This window comes from Phyllobates terribilis, unplaced genomic scaffold (genome assembly GCF_046119375.1).
Source record: "Phyllobates terribilis strain yellow unplaced genomic scaffold, ASM4611937v1 Scaffold_7__3_contigs__length_470593459, whole genome shotgun sequence".
In the NCBI taxonomy this organism is placed as follows: domain Eukaryota; kingdom Metazoa; phylum Chordata; class Amphibia; order Anura; family Dendrobatidae; genus Phyllobates; species Phyllobates terribilis.
Genome location: NW_027362767.1, coordinates 468,222,790 through 468,242,593, shown reverse-complemented (window position 1 = coordinate 468,242,593; position 19,804 = coordinate 468,222,790). Strand labels below are relative to the sequence as shown.

The 19,804-nt window shown below is 52.6% G+C and overlaps 1 protein-coding gene across 3 annotated transcripts in view; it reads left to right on the top strand.

Annotated features, from left to right (window-relative positions):
• BCORL1 (BCL6 corepressor like 1) overlaps positions 1–19,559 on the top strand; it is a 112,203-nt gene extending 92,644 nt beyond the window's left edge. For 2 of the 3 annotated variants that reach the window (XM_073642207.1, XM_073642205.1), the window contains exons 8-14: positions 2,008–2,192; positions 2,348–2,569; positions 7,049–7,215; positions 7,555–7,700; positions 8,051–8,128; positions 10,245–10,398; positions 17,631–19,559. In XM_073642207.1, the coding sequence (XP_073498308.1) occupies positions 2,008–2,192; positions 2,348–2,569; positions 7,049–7,215; positions 7,555–7,700; positions 8,051–8,128; positions 10,245–10,398; positions 17,631–17,901 (1,223 nt within the window). In that variant the 3' untranslated portion in view covers positions 17,902–19,559. The remainder of the gene's footprint in view (positions 1–2,007; positions 2,193–2,347; positions 2,570–7,048; positions 7,216–7,554; positions 7,701–8,050; positions 8,129–10,244; positions 10,399–17,630) is intronic. The other variant, XM_073642208.1, reaches the window with a different exon arrangement.
• The last annotated feature ends 245 nt before the right edge of the window (positions 19,560–19,804 follow it).

Sequence of the window (19,804 nt, the reverse complement as noted above, 5' to 3'; positions counted from 1 at the left end):
AACCTGCTTTCATCTGTGAAGAGCACCGGGCGCCAGTGACCACTTTGCCAATCCTGGTGTTCTGTGGCAAATGCCAAGCGTCCTGCACGGTGTTGGGCTGTGAGCACAACCCCCATCTGTGGACGTCGGGCCCTCATACCACCCTCATGGAGTCGGTTTCTATCCGTTTGTGCAGACACATGCACATTTGTGGCCTGCTGGAGGTCATTTTGCAGGGCTCTGGCAGTGCTCCTCCTGTTCCTCCTTGCACAAAAGCGGAGGTAGCAGTCCTGCTGCTGGGTTGTTGCCCTCCTACGGCCCCCTCCACGTCTCTTGGTGTACTGGCCTGTCTCCTGGTAGCGCCTCCAGCCTCTGGACACTACGCTGACAGACACCGCAAACCTTCTTGCCACAGCTCGCATTAATGTGCCATCCTGGATGAGCTGCACTACCTGAGTAACTTCTGTGGGTTGTAGAGTCTGTCTCATACTACCACGAGTGTGACAGCACAACCAACATTCAAAAGTGACCAAAACATCAGCCAGAAAGCATTGGTACTGAGATGTGGTGTGTGGTCCTCACCTGCAGAACCACTCCTTTATTCAGGGTGTCTTGATAATTGCCGGTAACTTCCATCTATTGTCTATTCCATTTGCACAACAGCAGGAGACATTGATTGTCAATCAGTGTTGCTTCCTAAGTGGACAGTTTGATTTCACAGAAGTTTCATTTACTTGGAGTTATATTCTGTTGTTTAAGTCTTCCCTTTATTGTTTTGAGCAGTATGTATATATATATATAGAATCATCCTCTTTTCAATTTCAGCTTTTTTTACAGATGGTGTTATGTTTGCACCAAAAATTTGTTGAAATTTCATTAAATCCATTCTTCACTCTACCTGTGAAATGTTCCCCGTGCCATTGGCTGCAACACAACCCCAAAGCATGATTGATCCTCCCCCATGCTTAATGGTTGGCTAGATGTTCTTTTCCTGAAATTCTCTGCCATTTTTTTTCCACACATACCTTTGATCATTGTGGCCAAAGAGTTCTACATCGATCCACAGGACTTGTTTCCACAATGCATCAGGCTTGTTTAAATGTTCTTTTTCATACTTCTGACGCTGAATTTTATGGTGAGGATGCAGGAGAGATTTTCTTCTGATGACTCTTCCATGAAGGCCATATTTGTGCAGGTGTCTCTGAACAGCAGAACAATGTACCACAACTCCGGAGTCTGCTAAATCTTTCTGAAGGTCTTTTTCAGTCAAGCGGGGGTACGGATTTGCCTCTCTAGGAATCCTACAAACAGCTCTTAATGAAATTTTGCTTGGTCTTCCAGACCTCATCTTGACCTCCACTGTTCCTTTTAACTACAATTTCTTAATGAAATTTCGAACTGAGAAAAGGGCAACTTGAAAACGCTTTGCTATCTTCTTATAGCTTCTCCTGCTTAGAAGAACCCATGGCTGCAGTTTTTGGCACAAGGTTAGAGGAGGTTGGGTTTTTATAAAGCTGAGAAATTTGCATCACCGGCCTTTCCTAATGATGATGGTGAACAGGCCATAACCCTAACAGGCTAATTAAGGTCTAGAAGTGTCTAGAAGTTGATCAAAGTTATCTGCGCACACAAACCTCCAAGGGTGCCCAAACTTTTGCATCGGCCTATTTTCCTTTTTGTAATTTTTAAAATGTAAAAAATGAAAATATATATAATTTTTTTTTGCCTAAAATTCAAAGGAAATGTGTCTTCTGTAACTTTTGGCCTTTTACAGATCATTTCATCTTCAACTTGTTTAACTGTTCACAGTAACAGTAATTTTGACCAGGGGTGCACAAACTTTTACATGCCAGTGTTTTGACTCTTATTAGATTATTTAACCTACTATGGGGCCACTAAATTGATGAAACTGTTGCACAGGAGGTGACGATTCTTTCACCATGTGAGGGGAACTTTCTTAGGATACTTTCTTTTTTTCTTTTCCTCCTTTTTCCAGTTTTGCTAATACCGCTCTATTCATGATTTTAGATTTTCGGAAGAGAAAAATCTCAACAGACGAAACGAGTGAGATCCTGCGGAGTAACCGGAGACCGAGCGACCCCAGAAACTTCAGCCTTCAGGATTCGCCGCCTTTGCAGATTCTGGAAAAACCCTCTGGAAAACGCAAGTGCAAGACAAAACATCTAGGGGGCGGCACAGATGAAGAGGCCAAGGTAGGAGAATAAGGGCATCCCGGGTTCTAGATTGTATAGACGGTGAGCTTAAATATGGCCTCTGATATGCAGTAGTGTTGGTGTCAGGTCTCTGGGACTCTCGGCATATTTTATCATTATTATTTCTCACTGTACATCTTGTTTTCTTACTGTAGGGACGGGGCTGGCGGAGCAGCCTGACTCCCAGAAGCACCCCCACCAAATCTCCCCGGAAGAGTTGTCAGCCTGGAACCCCGTGCAGCTCTCGTCGGACCAGCAGCCTGGGCTCATGTGGCACCCACTGCAGCCAGAACATGCCCCCTGAAGCCCGGAGACTCATTGTAAATAAGAATGCTGGAGAGACCCTTCTACAGCGAGCTGCGCGGCTGGGATACAAGGTGAGGGGGCGAGAGGTGCAAGCGGGGATCCACAGGTGTGACCTGAACATGGCTCCTCTCTGCCTGGGGGGAAGTAATAAAAGCAGACAGAATAGAGAGCACCAAAGATGTTAATGTTTAATTCAACAGAGCAGCTTCCCCCCCCATTCGCAGAGCGGCGTCCCGCCCGGCCATTCCCAGAGCAACGCCCCGCCCGGCCATTCCCAGAGCAACGCCCCGCCCGGCCATTCCCAGAGCAACGCCCCTCCACGTCATTCCCAGAGCAACGTCCCTCCACGTCATTCCCAGAGCAACGTTCCTCCCCGCCATTCCCAGAGCAACACCCCCATCCTCCTCATTGCTGCTGCCTCCTCTTACTTGCTACCTCTCCTCCCTGCTTGCTGTTGTGTGCTTGCTCTTCCTCGTTACAGTCTCATCTTCTCGCCACTGCCGCCGTCTCTTCCTCTCCGACGACACCTCTTCCTTTGCACCGCCACGTCTTCCTCGCTGCCGTCTCCTCCCTGCTTGCCACCGCCACCTCTTCCTCACCAACTCCTTTTCACCTACCCGCCGCCTCAACCTCCTTGCCCGTCACTACATCCTCCCTGTTTGCCAGCGTCTCTTCTTCCTCACCGCCGTCTCTTCTTCTTCGCCGCTGTCTCCTCCCTGCCCGTCACCACATTCTCCCTGCTTGCCGCCGTCTCTTCTTCCTCGTTCCTCGCCGCCTTCTCTTCTTCCTCACTGCCGTCTCCTCCCTGCTTGCCGCCACCTTTTTTTCTCGCGCCTCCTCTTTCTCGCCGCTGCCTCCTCTTTCTTGCCGCCGCCGCCTCCTCCTTCCTGCTGGCCGTCGCCTTCTCCCTGCTGGGGCCGCTGCCTCCTCTTTCTCGTCACCGTCTCTTCCATGCTCACTGCCGCCTCCTCCTCCTCGCCACTGTCTCTTCCTTGCTCACTGCCACATCCTTCCTGCTGGCCGTCACCTCCTCCCTGCTGGCCGCCGCCTCCTCTTTCTCGTCGCCGTCTCTTCCTTGCTGTCTGCCGCCTCTTTCCTCCTGGCCGTCACCTCCTCCCTACTGGCCGCTGCCTCCTCTTTCTCGTCACTCTCTCTTCCTTGCTCACTGACGGCTCTTTCCTGCTGGCCGCCACCTCCTCTTTCTCGTCGCCGTCCCTTCCTTGCTCACTGCCGCCTCCTCCTCCTTGCCGCCATCTCTTCCTTGCTCACTGCCGCCTCCTCCTCGCCGCTGTCTTTCTTGCTCACTGCCGCCTCCTCGCCACCGTCTCTTCCTTGCTCATTCCCGCCTCCTCCTCGCCGCCGTCTCTTCCTTGCTCACTGCCGCCTCTTCGCCGCAGTCTCTTCCTTGCTCACTGCCGCCTCTTTCCTGCTGACTGTCACCTCCTCCCTGCTGGCTGCCGCCTCCTCTTTCTCGTCGCCGTCTCTTCCTTGCTCACTACCGCCGTCTCTTTCTTGCTTACTGCAGCCTCCTTCCTGTTGGCCGTCACCTCCTCCCTGCTAGCCGCCGCCGCCTCCTCTTTCTCGCCGCCGCCTCCTCTTTCTCGCCGCCGCCTCCTCTTTCTCGCCGCCGCCTCCTCTTTCTCGCCGCCGCCTCCTCTTTCTCGCCGCCGCCTCCTCTTTCTCGCCGCCGCCTCCTCTTTCTCGCCGCCGCCTCCTCTTTCTCGCCGCCGCCTCCTCTTTCTCGCCGCCGCCTCCTCTTTCTCGCCGCCGCCTCCTCTTTCTCTCCGCCGTCTCCTCTTTCTCGCCGCCGTCTCCTCTTTCTCGCCGCCGTCTCCTCTTTCTCGCCGCCGTCTCCTCTTTCTCGCCGCCGTCTCCTCTTTCTCGCCGCCGTCTCCTCTTTCTCGCCGCCGTCTCCTCTTTCTCGCCGCCGTCTCCTCTTTCTCGCCGCCGTCTCCTCTTTCTCGCCGCCGTCTCCTCTTTCTCGCCGCCGTCTCCTCTTTCTCGCCGCCGTCTCCTCTTTCTCGCCGCCGTCTCCTCTTTCTCGCCGCCGTCTCCTCTTTCTCGCCGCCGTCTCCTCTTTCTCGCCGCCGTCTCCTCTTTCTCGCCGCCGTCTCCTCTTTCTCGCCGCCGTCTCCTCTTTCTCGCCGCCGTCTCCTCTTTCTCGCCGCCGTCTCCTCTTTCTCGCCGCCGTCTCCTCTTTCTCGCCGCCGTCTCCTCTTTCTCGCCGCCGTCGTCTCTTCCTTGCTCACGGCCGCCTCCTCTTTCTCGTCGCCGTCTCTTCCTTGCTCACTGCCGCCTCCTTCCTGCTTTCCGTCACCTCCTCCCTTCTGGCCGCCGCCTCCTCTTTCTCGTCGCCGTCTCTTCCTTGCTCACAGCTGCCTCCTCTTTCTCGTCACCGTCTCTTCCTTGCTCACTAGCACCTCCTTCCTGCTGGCCGTCACCTCCTCCCTTCTGGCCGCCGCCTCCTCTTTCTCGTCACCGTCTCTTCCTTGCTCACAGCTGCCTCTTCTTTCTCGTCACCGTCTCTTCCTTGCTCACTGGCACCTCCTTCCTGCTGGCCGTCACCTCCCCCCTTCTGGCCGCCGCCTCCTCTTTCTCGTCACCGTCTCTTCCTTGCTCACAGCTGCCTCTTCTTTCTCGTCACCGTCTCTTCCTTGCTCACTGGCACCTCCTTCCTGCTGGCCGTCACCTCCTCCCTTCTGGCCGCCACCTCCTCTTTCTCGTCGCCGTCTCTTCCTTGCTCACGGCTGCCTCCTCTTTCTCGTCGCAGTCTCTTCCTTGCTCACGGCCGCCTCCTCTTTCTCGTCGCCGTCTCTTCCTTGCTCACGGCTGCCTCCTCGCCGCCGTCTCTTCCTTGCTCACTCCCACCTCCTCTTTCTCGTCACAGTCTCTTCCTTGCTCACTGCCGCCTCCTTCCTGCTGGCTGTCACCTCCTCCCTTCTGGCCGCCGCCACCTCTTTCTCGTCGCCGTCACTTCCTTGCTCACTGCCGCCTCCTCTTTCTCGTCGCCGTCTCTTCCTTGCTCACTGCCGCCTCTTTCTCGTCGCCGTCTCTTCCTTGCTCACTGCCGCCGCCTCTTTCTCGTCGCCGTCTCTTCCTTGCTCACTGCCGCCTCCTCTTTCTCGTCGCCGTCTCTTCCTTGCTCACTGCCGCCTCCTCTTTCCCGTCGCCGTCTCTTCCTTGCTCACTGCCGCCTCCTCTTTCTCGTCACCGTCTCTTCCTTGCTCACTGCCGCCTCCTCTTTCTCGTCACCGTCTCTTCCTTGCTCACGGCCGCCTCCTCGCCGCCGTCTCTTCCTTGCTCACTGCCACCTCCTCTTTCTCGTCACCGTCTCTTCCTTGCTCACGGCCGCCTCCTTCCTGCTGGCCGTCACCTCCTCCCTTTTGGCCACCGCCTCCTCTTTCTCGTCGCCGTCTCTTACTTGCTCACTGCCGCCTCCTCTTTCTCGTTGCCGTCTCTTACTTGCTCACTGCCGCCTCCTCTTTCTTGTCACCGTCTCTTTCTTGCTCACTGCCGCCTCCTTCCTGCTGGCCGTCACCTCCTCCCTTCTGGCCGCCGCCTCCTTTTTCTCGTCGTCGTCTCTTCCTTGCTCACTGCCGCCTCCTTCCTGCTGGCCGTCACCTCCTCCCTTCTGGCCGCCGCCTCCTCTTTCTCGTCACCGTCTCTTCCTTGCTCACTGCCGCCTCCTCTTTCTCGTTTCCGTCTCTTCCTTGCTCACGGCCGCCTCCTCGCCGCCGTCTCTTCCTTGCTCACTGCCACCTCCTCTTTCTCGTCACCGTCTCTTCCTTGCTCACGGCCGCCTCCTTCCTGCTGGCCGTCACCTCCTCCCTTTTGGCCACCGCCTCCTCTTTCTCGTCGCCGTCTCTTACTTGCTCACTGCCGCCTCCTCTTTCTCGTTGCCGTCTCTTACTTGCTCACTGCCGCCTCCTCTTTCTTGTCACCGTCTCTTTCTTGCTCACTGCCGCCTCCTTCCTGCTGGCCGTCACCTCCTCCCTTCTGGCCGCCGCCTCCTTTTTCTCGTCGTCGTCTCTTCCTTGCTCACTGCCGCCTCCTTCCTGCTGGCCGTCACCTCCTCCCTTCTGGCCGCCGCCTCCTCTTTCTCGTCACCGTCTCTTCCTTGCTCACTGCCGCCTCCTTCCTGCTGGCCGTCACCTCCTCCCTTCTGGCCGCCGCCTCCTCTTTCTCGTTACCGTCTCTTCCTTGCTCACTGCCGCCTCCTCCTCCTCGCCGCCGTCTCTTCCTTGATTACTGCCACCTCCTCTTTCTCGTCGCCGTCTCTTCCTTGCTCACTGCCGCCTCCTCTTTCTCGTCGCCGTCTCTTCCTTGCTCACTGCCGCCTCCTCTTTCTCGTCGCCGTCTCTTCCTTGCTCACTGCCGCCTCCTTCCTGCTGGCCGTCACCTCCTCCCTTCTGGCCGCCACCTCCTCTTTCTCGTCGCCGTCTCTTCCTTGCTCACTGCCGCCACCTCTTTCTTGCTGCTGCCTCCTCTTCCTCCTTGCCGTTTCCTCCCTGCCCGCTGATCGCTTTGTCCTGTCTGATTCTTCCCCTCAGGATGTCGTACTGTACTGTCTACAACGAGATCAGGGTGACATCAATCACAGGGATAATGCTGGGTACACCGCCCTGCATGAAGCTTGTGCCCGTGGCTGGACGTCCATCCTTCGGATCCTGCTAGAGAACGGAGCGAATGTGAACTGCAGCGCACAAGACGGGACCAGGTGAGAGTAGCTGAGCCCCGTTTTCTTCCTGGTCTGCTGGGACATTGTCCACAAAGGGACATAAAATCCTGTGGTTTTACATTAAATTATGAAGTACTCAGGCCTGAGCCATCACCAGGATCCACCCTTTAAAAGCTCCAACATGGCCCCCTGCTTTCTCATAGAGACTGCATACAGCACGTGACATGGCAGATGTTCTCTGGAGGGTTGGGGAGTCACCGGAGCTGCCGCGGAGAGGTCCGGCCTAATGGGATATCTATAAAGAGGACTGATGGGAAGCGTCCTTCGCCGGCTCGGTCTCTGCATCGCTCTCATCTCATGTGTTCTTCTTTGCGCCAGGCCCATCCATGATGCCGTGGTCAATGACAACCTGGAAACGGTGTGGCTCCTGCTCTCCTATGGGGCCGACCCAACCCTGGCCACCTACTCCGGCCAGACGCCCATGAAGCTGGCCAGCAGCGAGGCCATGAGGATGTTTCTGAGTGGTAAGGCTGCACTTAGGGGTCCTTGCATTACTCCTGGCTGGGCGGGCGTGCTGCAATGCCCAACATGCCCGATTTGGGTAATAAAAAGTTCTCAAGTTACAGTTTCTGCCAATTTTCCAGATCTCTGCTTATTGTCAGTAAATAGAAAGCACCTTGTTTCCGTCTGGAGTCTGAACAGGGTTGTATCCAGCCTAGAGACTCCGGACTCCAGACACATTGCAGCAAAGGCTCCGTGCGTTATCTAGGCTGGATGCAAGTGTAGCAAACCCTCCCCTGTGAGAAGTATTGGGTCAGGATTGAACGCCCCACAAGATACACATATTACATCTCTGGTGTTTCTCGCCTTGTAGATTACCTCTCTGATCTGCGCGGCCGTTGTGATGGGGACCCGCGGGCCTCCTGGGACTTCTACAGCAGCTTGGTATTAGGTGAGTGCGGCCATCATTTTACACGGCGCCTCCTGCTGTCACACGGACCCCCTCTATGGTTCTCTGCTTCTCCGTGCTACTGTCAGGGCCGGCAGCCATTGTCCTTCGCCCACCCCAGAGAGACGCAGGGTGCTGCCCTGTTGTCAGGTGCTACCTTCCCTGTTATATGGATACCTTGGCATGGAAAAGTTTGGGCTCCCCTGGTCAAAATTACTGTTGTTGTGAACAGTTAAGCAAGTTGAAGATGAAATGATCTAAAAGGCCTGAAGTTACAGATGACACATTTCCTTTGTATTTTAGGCAAAAAATATATATATATTATCATCTGTTACATTTTTATAAATTACAAAAAGAAAAAAATGGGCTGATGCAGAACTTTGTGCACCCTTGGAGACTTGGAGATTTGTGTGCTCAGATAACTCTGGCCAAGGTTTGAGACCTTAATTAGCCTGTTAAGGTTATGGCTTGTTCTGTATCATCGTTAGATAAGGCCGGTGATACAAATTTCCAGCTTTATACATCCGCCTCCTCTAACCTTGTGCCAAGAACCAGCAGCCATGGGGTTTTCTAAGCAGCTGCCGAGCTCTGAGAATGGTGGAGGCCACAAAGCAGGAGAAGCTAGAGGAAGATAGCAAAGCGTTTTCAAGTCGCCCTTTCCTCAGTTCAAAATGTAATTCAGAAATGGCAGTTACCAGGAACAGTGGAGATCAAGATTAGGTCTGGAAGACCAAACAACCTTCCAGTGAGAGCTGCTCATAGGATTGCTAGAGAGGCAAATCAGAACCAGCACTTGACTGCAAAAGACCTTCAGAAAGATTTAGCAGACTCTGGAGAGTGGTACATTGTTCTGTTCAGAGACACCTGCACTATGGCCTCCATGGAAGAGTCATCAGATGAAGCTCTCTACTGGGTCCTCACCATAAAATTCAGCGTCAGAAGTAGTATAAGAACATCTAAACAAGCCTGATGCAATTTGGAAACAAGTCCTGTGGACTGATGAGGTAAAATAGAAGTCTATGGCCACAATGATCAGAGGTATGTGTGGACAAAAAAGGGCACAGAATTTCAGGAGAAGAACATCTCGCCAACCATTAAGCATGGCGGTGGATCAATCATGCTTTGGGGTTGTGATGCAGCCAATGGCACGGGGAACATTTCACAGGTAGAAGGAAGAATGTATTCAATGAAATTTCAACAAATTCTTGATGCCAACATAACACCATCTGTAAAAAGCTGAAGCTGAAAAGAGGATGATCCTACAAATGGATAATGATCCTAAATACAGGTCAAAATCCACAATAGACGACCTCAAAAGGTGCAAGCGAAAGATTTTACAATGGCCCTCACAGTCCCCTGATCTGAACATTGACAATCTGTGGCTAGACCTCAAAATAGCAGAGGATGCAAGACGCCCCAGGAATCTCACAGAATGGGAAGAATTCTCCAAGGAAGAACGGATGGAAATCCCTCAAACAAGAAGTGAAGACTCTTCTCTGGCTATAAAAGGCATTTATAAGCTGTGATACCTTCAGAAGGGGGCGCTACTAGCTACTAACCATGCAGGGGGCACAAACTTTTGCATCGGCCCATTTTTCTGTTTGTAATTTTTAAAATGTTAAAGATGAAAATATATATTTTTGTCTAAAATACAAAGGAAATGTGTCGCCTGTAACTTCAGGCATTTTAGATCATTTCATCTTCAACTTGCTTCACTGTTCACAATATCCGGAGCTTTGACCAGGGGCGCCCAGACTTTTACATGCCACTGTACAGGGTTGGTGATAGGAACATATGAATCCTGCCGGTGGCAGCAGCCCTGGACCAGCCTATCTAACACCTTGTATACAGCGAGATCAGCTGATGTAATGCGGACCCTTCATGTGCGATGCCAGGGGCCACGGTGCTCACGCCGGTCCAGATTGCTGGAGCCCCCGATACTGTCAGAAGCCCTCCATAGTGATATCAAATAAAGAGGCCATGAAGGTTCCTGTGTCCTCAGCCTCCGGCAGTGGCACTACTTGTCCCAGCGTGTCCTGACACCCTCCTACCCTGGTCTCAGACTGAAGGCTGCCGCAGCTCTGCAGTCCTCACCACACAGTCACTTCTTCTCTCCTAGATCCTAAGGATGAGATCGGCCATGATGTCCTCCTAGACGCGTCTTGTACGGAGGGGCTGGAGGGTGAGGAGCCGCAGGAAGACGATTTCTTGTTTGAGTTTTCAGAGTCTCCGCTCGTTTCCTGCTACAACCTGCACGTCTCGCTGAGCAGCGGGTGAGTGAGTGCTCGGGGGGTGACAGGCTGCCCACATGGAGGACGGCTCGGGGGGTGACAGGCTGCCCACATGGAGGACGGCTCGGGGGTGACAGGCTGCCCACATGGAGGACGGCTCAGGGGGTGACAGGCTGCCCACATGGACGACGGCTCGGGGGGTGACAGGCTGCCCGCATGGAGGATGGCTCGGGGGGTGACAGGCTTCCCGCATGGAGGACGGCTCAGGGGGTGACAGGCTTCCCGCATGGAGGACGGCTCGGGAGGTGACAGGCTGCCCGCATTGAGGACGGCTCAGGGGTGACAGGCTGCCCGCATGGAGGACGGCTCAGGGGGTGACAGGCTGCCCGCATGGAGGACAGCTCGGGGGGTGACAGGCTGCCCGCATGGAGGATGGCTCGGGGGGTGACAGGCTTCCCGCATGGAGGACAGCTCAGGGGGTGACAGGCTGCCCACATGGAGGACGGCTCGGGAGGGGACAGGCTGCCCGCATTGAGGACGGCTCAGGGGTGACAGGCTGCCCGCATGGAGGACGGCTCAGGGGGTGACAGGCTGCCCGCATGGAGGACAGCTCGGGGGGTGACAGGCTGCCCGCATCGAGGACGGCTCGGGGGGTGACAGGCTGCCCGCATGGAGGACAGCTCAGAGGGTGACAGGCTGCCCGCATGGAGGACGGCTCGGGGGGTGACAGGCTGCCCGCATGGAGGACGGCTCGGGGGGTGACAGGCTGCCCGCATGGAGGACAGCTCAGAGGGTGACAGGCTGCCCGCATGGAGGACGGCTTGGGGGGTGACAGGCTGCCCGCATGGAGGACGGCTCGGGGGGTGACAGGCTGCCCGCATGGAGGACGGCTCGGGGGGTGACAGGCTGCCCGCATGAAGGACGGCTCGGGGGGTGACAGGCTGCCCGCATGGAGGACGGCTCGGGGGGTGACAGGCTGCCCGGACGGCTCGGGGGTTGACAGGCTGCCCGCATGGAGGACGACTTGGGGGGGTGACAGGCTGCCCGCATGGAGGATGGCTCGGGGGGGCGACAGGCTGCCCGCATGGAGGACGGCTCAGGGGGTACGAGTCCGGTGTAAGATGCCTGCAGGGGAGGATCGTGGGATCAATGTGGCCGCTCCCCGGGCTTCACTCCAGCATGTTGAAATCACAATCGCAGCTTTTGCTCCGGGCCGTTTACAAAACTTCTGTTCTTGGAAAAACTTCTGATTGTTTCCTGAACCTCGAATACCCCGTTACATTCCCGTTACACACCAGCAATGGCGTCTGCAGGGTCCTTCCTGTCTAATGACAGCTGGGGCCAGGAGGAACCATGACAAAAAGGGACTCCCCCTCCTGAAGTGGAGAAGACCCTTGGGGGTCGGTACAATCAGCCCACTATAGGGGCAGTAAGTGTCCCAGATGAAATTACATCGAAAACAGGGTTTATAAAGTAGTCGAGGGCAGACAAAGCAGATGCCGCCGCCTTCCTCCTGTCCGGCCGGCCCCCACCGCTGCCACCTTCCTCCCGGCCGGCCCCCGCCGCCGCCTTCCTCCCTTTTTTTTCCAGCTCAAAAGTCTGAGTCCCCACTTTTCAATGAGATTTGGGTTCTGGTTCAAGTTTGGGTACAGTTTTGGTACCTGAACCGAACTTTGAAATAAAGTTTGGTTTGGGTTCCAGAACCCGACTTTCCATGGATCCGCTCATCCCTATTCTTTATACAATTGGAATAACGCGCCCGGCCGGAAGCGACAACTCCGCCGTGTAGGATAAGCGATGTGTCTAGAGCTGACATTAGGATGATCATGGTGACAGAAGTGTCCGTCCCCTGTATCGCTGCCGCGCTGAATCCTGCTCCATCGTATTGATACAGCACCAGTGTAAAGTGAGTGGGGGAAGCGCGTGTTCCGCGTCGGGGGGTAGCGCTGGTGCCGTGTCGGGGTAACAAGATATGTCCGGTTTTCACGTCTTCCTCACCTCGCCTTCTTTTTTGCTTTCTTTAGGTAGCAGAAAACTAAATCCCTGGTCACATGATGATAAAGGGGTTTCTGGGTCGGTCATGTGATTCTGCGTTGCGCACTCTCAGGATTCCACTGCTTCCTGCTAGAGCGGTGGTCACATGACTGCTCAAGTAGCAGCATGTGACCGCCAGAATACCAATCATGTATGAGCAGTCATGTGACCACTACAGCGAAATCTTGACAGTGTGCTTATGGTCGAATCCCTTGTCCGACCCAGAAACTTTTTAATGGATTCTGTTTGGATGCCAGGAGTCTGTGACGTCTCCCACTATACAGACAAACATGTCTCCCAACCCTATATACTGTATGTAGTACCCCCTCTATACAGTATGAGCCCCCTAAATACAGTGTTAGCTCCACATAGCCTCCTATATACGGTATGAGCCCCCACATAGCCTCCTATATACTGTATGAGCCCCCACATAGCCCTCTATATACAGTATCAGCCCCCACATAGCCTCCTATATACTGTATCAGCCCCCACATAGCCTCCTATATACGGTATGAGCCCCCACATAGCCTCCTATATACTGTATGAGCCCCCACATAGCCTCCTATATACAGTATCAGCCCCCACATAGCCCTCTATATACTGTATCAGCCCCCACATAGCCTCCTATATACTGTATCAGCCCCCACATAGCCTCCTATATACGGTATGAGCCCCCACATAGCCTCCTATATACTGTATGAGCCCCCACATAGCCCTCTATATACAGTATCAGCCCCCACATAGCCTCCTATATACTGTATCAGCCCCCACATAGCCTCCTATATACGGTATGAGCCCCCACATAGCCTCCTATATACTGTATGAGCCCCCACATAGCCTCCTATATACAGTATCAGCCCCCACATAGCCCTCTATATACAGTATCAGCCCCCACATAGCCTCCTATATACTGTATCAGCCCCCACATAGCCTCCTATATACGGTATGAGCCCCCACATAGCCTCCTATATACTGTATGAGCCCCCACATAGCCTCCTATATACTGTATGAGCCCCCACATAGCCTCCTATATACAGTATCAGCCCCCACATAGCCTCCTATATACAGTATGAGCCCCCACATAGCCTCCTATATACAGTATCAGCCCCCACATAGCCTCCTATATACTGTATGAGCCCCCACATAGCCTCCTATATACTGTATGAGCACCAACATAGCCTCCTGTATACAGTATGAGCCCCCTAAATACAGTGTTAGCTCCACATAGCCTCCTATATACAGTATGAGCCCCCACATAGCCTCCTATATACTGTATGAGCCCCCACATAGCCCTCTATATACAGTATCAGCCCCCACATAGCCTCCTATATACTGTATCAGCCCCCACATAGCCCTCTATATACAGTATGAGCCCCCACATAGCCTCCTATATACTGTATGAGCCCCCACATAGCCTCCTATATACTGTATGAGCCCCCACATAGCCTCCTATATACAGTATCAGCCCCCACATAGCCTCCTATATACAGTATGAGCCCCCACATAGCCTCCTATATACAGTATCAGCCCCCACATAGCCTCCTATATACTGTATGAGCCCCCACATAGCCTCCTATATACTGTATGAGCATCAACATAGCCTCTTGTATACAGTATGAGCCCCCTAAATACAGTGTTAGCTCCACATAGCCTCCTATATACAGTATGAGCCCCCACATAGCCTCCTATATACTGTATGAGCCCCCACATAGCCCGCTATATACAGTATCAGCCTCCTATATACTGTATCAGCCCCCGCATAGCCTCCTATATACTGTATGAGCCCCCACATAGCCTCCTATATACTGTATGAGCCCCCACATAGCCCGCTATATACAGTATCAGCCCCCGCATAGCCTCCTATATACTGTATCAGCCCCCACATAGCCTCCTATATACTGTATGAGCCCCCACATAGCCTCCTATATACTGTATGAGCCCCCACATAGTCTCCTATATACTGTATGAGCCCCCACATAGCCTCCTATATACTGTATGAGCCCCCACATAGCCTCCTATATACTGTATGAGCACCCACATAGCCTTCTATATACTGTATGAGCCCCCATATAGCCTCTTATATACTGTATGAGCCCCCCATAGTTTCCTATGTATAGTATAAGCCCCCACATAGCCTCTCTATAAAAAATGAGCCCCCACATGTTCTCCTATATACTGTATGAGCACTCACATAGCCTCATATATACTGTATGAGCCACTACATAGCCCCTGTATACAGTATGAACCCTCATATAGACTCTTATATACTGTATGAGCCCCCACATAGCCTTCTATATACTGTATGAGCGCCCACATGGCCTCCTATATACTGTATGAGCCCCTACATAGCCCCTGTATACAGTATGAACCCTCACATAGCCTCTTATGTACTGTATGAGCCCCCCATCGTTTTCTATGTACAGTATAAGCCCCCACATAGCCTCTCTATAAAAAGTAGCCCCCACATACTCTATATACTGTGACCCCCACATAGCCTCCTATATACTGCATGAGCCCCATCATAGCCCCTGTATGCACTATAAGCCCTCACATAGCCTCTTATATACTGTATGAGCCCCCACATAGCCTCCCATATAGTGTGAGCTACCTATATACAGTGTGAGCCCCCACAGTCTCCTGTATACAGTATGAGCCATCACATAGTCTCTTATATACAGTATGAGCCTCCACACAGCCTCCTATATACTGCATGAGGCCCCCCAGTCTCCTGTATACAGTATGAGCCCCGCATAGCCTCCTATATACAGTATGAGCCCCCATAGCCTCCTAAATACTGTGTGAGCCCCCCATAGCCTCCTAAATACTGTGTGAGCCCCCCATAGCCTCCTAAATACTGTGTGAGCCCCCACATAGCCTCCTAAATACTGTGTGAGCCCCCCCATAGCCTCCTAAATACTGTGTGAGCCCCCCATAGCCTCCTAAATACTGTGTGAGCCCCCACATAGCCTCATAAATACTGTGTGAGCCCCCACATAGCCTCCTAAATACTGTGTGAGCCCCCACATAGCCTCCTAAATACTGTAGGAGCCCCATCATAGCCTCTGTATACTGTATGAGTCCCAACATAGCACCTGTATACTGTATGAGCCCTCACATAGCCTTTTATATACTGTATGAGCCCCCACATAGCTTCCTATATACTGTATGAGCCCCAACATAGCCCCTGTATACTGTATGAGCCCTCACATAGCCTCTTATATACTGTATGAGCCCCCACATAGCCTTCTATGTACTGTGTGAGCCCCCACATAGACTCTCTATATACTGTGTGAGCCCCCACATAGCCTCCTATATACTGTATGAGCCCCATCATAGTCTCTGTATACTGTGAGTCCCAACATAGCCTCCTATATACTGTATGAGCCCCCACATAGCCTCCTATATACTATATGAGCACCCACATAGCCTTCTATATACTGTATGAGCCCCCATATAGCCTCATATATACTGTATGAGCCCCCCATTGTTTCCTATGTATAGTATAAGCCCCCACATAGCCTCTCTATAAAAAATGAGCCCCCACATATTCTCCTATATACTGTATGAGCCCCCACATAGCCTCCTATATACTGTATGAGCACTCACATAGCCTCATATATACTGTATAAGCCCCCACATAGACTCCTATATACTGTATGAGCCCCGACATGGCCTCCTATATACTGTATGAGCCACTACATAGCCCCTGTATACAGTATGAACCCTCATATAGACTCTTATATACTGTATGAGCCCCCACATGGCCTCCTATATACTGTGTGAGCACTCACATAGCCTCATATATACTGTATAAGCCCCCACATAGACTCCTATATACTGTATGAGCCCCCACATGGCCTCCTATATACTGTATGAGCCCCTACATAGCCCCTGTATACAGTATGAACCCTCACATAGCCTCTTATGTACTGTATGAGCCCCCCATCGTTTCCTATGTACAGTATAAGCCCCCACATAGCCTCTCTATAAAAAGTAGCCCCCACATACTCTACATACTGTGACCCCCACATAGCCTCCTATATACTGCATGAGCCCCATCATAGCCACTGTATGCACTATAAGCCCTCACATAGCCTCTTATATACTGTATGAGCCCCCACATAGCCTCCCATATAGTGTGAGCTACCTATATACAGTGTGAGCCCCCACAGTCTCCTGTATACAGTATGAGCCATCACATAGTCTCTTATATACAGTATGAGCCTCCACACAGCCTCCTATATACTGCATGAGGCCCCCCAGTCTCCTGTATACAGTATGAGCCCCGCATAGCCTCCTATATACAGTATGAGCCCCCCATAGCCTCCTAAATACTGTGTGAGCCCCCACATAGCCTCCTAAATACTGTGTGAGCCCCCCATAGCCTCCTAAATACTGTGTGAGCCCCCACATAGCCTCCTAAATACTGTAGGAGCCCCATCATAGCCTCTGTATACTGTATGAGTCCCAACATAGCACCTGTATACAGTATCAGCCCTCACATAGCCTTTTATATACTGTATGAGCCCCCACATAGCTTCCTATATACCGTATGAGCCCCAACATAGCCCCTGTATACTGTATGAGCCCTCACATAGCCTTCTATGTACTGTGTGAGCCCCCACATAGCCTCCTATATACTGTATGAGCCCTCACATAGCCTCTTATATACTGTATGAGCCCCATCATAGTCTCTATACTGTGAGTCCCAACATAGCCCCCTTCCTGATGGTCTTGCCTTGTAAACAGGCAGTGATCACCTGATGAAGCAGTGAAACGCTCCTCCTTCTGGTGCACTGATTTTCACGCTTTCTAATCCTGTTTCTCAGCAGCACATAGCCCTGTGTAACCAGGATATGCTGCCGAGAACAGTGGTAATAATGAGGTCTGTGGTCGGGCCATTATACAACCGCCCATCGGGCTGCCGGCATCCAATCATCATGTGTAGACCACCATAGCACATACATGTACCAGTGTCACTGCGTCTGGTCTGGAAGGCACAACGTAGCCTGGCCCAGAAGTGGTTAACGATTGCCAGCAGCAGGTCGTCCCCTGCACACAAGACTTCTGTAAATGCTGCCTTAGCTCAGGGTCCATATAAACCAGGAGGGCGGTGTGGTGTGGTGTGGTGCGGTGTGGTGTGGTGTGGTGCGGTGCGGTGTGGTGTGGTGCGGTGTGGTGCGGTGCGGCCCTTCTCATCGCTCATGGTGGTCTTGGCTCATGCTCTCCTTTATTCACAGACCCAGTAACTGGTTCCTGGTGTCCGATGTGCTGAAGAGGCTGAAGTTATCCTCCCGGATCTTCCAAGCGCGATATCCCAACTTCGAAATTGTCACCATGCAAAAGAAAGAGTTCACCCGACAGGCGTTCACCAGCCAGATCCTGACGCCCAGCGAGGGCACGGACTACTGGCCGCAGGACTGCGGAGAAATGGTGGAGCTGGTGAAGTACGGGCCTGAACTGCTGCGGCTCCTGGGCTCCGCTGTGGAATTCCAGAGTGTCGACAGCTGACAGACGAGCACAAGTCACGTACGAGACCCTCCAGCTGCGTCACAGGCAATAACCGAGAGCCAGAAAAGCCGGCTCCTGCTGCACTCACAGCTCCTGCTGCGCCCGCACCGGTGAATGCAGCTCCTGCTGCGCCCGCACCGGTGAATGCAGCTCCTGCTGCGCCCGCACCGGTGAATGCAGCTCCGGCTGCGCCCGCACTGGTGAATGCAGCTCCGGCTGTGCCCTTTGTTTCCCGTCAACCTGCCATGGCTCATGTATTCCACGCTTCTACAGTGGGGGTGAGATTCTACGCACAGGGTCGGAGGATGGACGGCCTGGAACTCCTCCAGATCATCACCTCCATCCGCCATGTCTGTCTGGTTACATTTGGACATCTGTCAGTAATGCACTGCTTTATCCATCGACACAATGGATGAACTGAAGGGTAGACAATCATGGCTCCGCTGTCTGATGACTTGTAGCCAAGGAGAAATGTTCACCTTTTCTTTCCAATCAGTCCATTTATGAAATATATTCTTTAAAGCCGGTGATGATGATGAGGATGATGGGAGCAGGGCTGACCAGGCACGAGCCCCCTAACCTGCAGGAACATGGTCTTCTACTGGCTCCAAGCATTGTGCGCTCCTACTGATAACACGTAACATGGGGAGGCTGTAGGGGCGACCGGGGACACGCACTGACGAGGCGACCGCCGGACGTGGCTCAAGCTCCTCAGTCCACGCCAGCACCACTAGATGCTTCAGTCCGTGGCAGAACCATAGACCGCATGGCTACAGACCGGGGAGGAGGAAATAGGTGTGATTGTCCTCAGGGCTCCTCTTCCCGCTTCATCCAATGCTTCGTACTTTTTATAGTAAATGCTAATTTTAAAAGAAAAAATGCAATTTGGAGTGAAAGTAAAAAAAAAAGAAGAAAAATACAAAAAAAGTGTGTGACTGTTCGCTTCCTGGAAAGGAAAAGTAAAAATAAAATCACAAAAGCCCCTCCCGTGTCGTGGGGCGCAGGCCGCGTGTCGCGCCATGAAACACGCGCCACTTTAACTTGTTTTGAACTGAGATTTTTCTTTTTATTGTAAATGGTACAGTTTTATTGTACGGGTGCTAAAAACAAAAATACAACTAAAAAATACTGACCTGAAGTTTGGACAATCCGTCATTCACGGTGCAATGGTGACAACCTGGGAGCGGATCTGATGAGTGTAGGAGTAATAAAGGCTGGTCCTTCATCATTCCTCCATCGCTGCTGCTGGTCGGTGACTGGAAACATTTACACGCCCGAAGCCCCCCTAGATCTTCTCTGTTACCGTGTAACAGACCCTGTGTGAGCAGAATCTGATCAGGGGACTTACTGTTTCCATTCACTGACTGCAAGCAGAAATGATGGAAAAGGTAAGAAACCCAAACATAGCGGGAATGAAAAGTTCTTCAGCTTTGTGTAAATAAAGCTTAGCAATTATATTACACTGTGGAATGCCCCTTTAATAATTTTGACACCTGTCAGGACCATTAAAGGGGTTGTCTTATTACGACATGGACAGACTAGGGCAAACGGAGTAAGATTTTCTCTGAAGCCATGCTATTCTAGAAACATAGAAAGGGAGAGTTGGAGGGGACCTCCAGGGTCATCTGGTCCAACCCCCTGCTCAAAGGAGGATTCACTAAACCATCTCAGACAGATGTCTGTCCAGTCTCTGAAGACGACCATTGAAGGAGAACTCGCCACCTCTCGTGGCCGCCTCTTCCATTCATTGATCTCCTCACTGTCAAAGTTTTTTCTAATATCTAATCTGTGTCTCCTCCCATTCAGTTTCATCCCATTGCTTCTCGTCTTTCCTTGTGCAAATGAGAATAAAGATGATCCTTCTACAGTGTGACAGCCGTTCAGATATTTGTAGACCGCTATT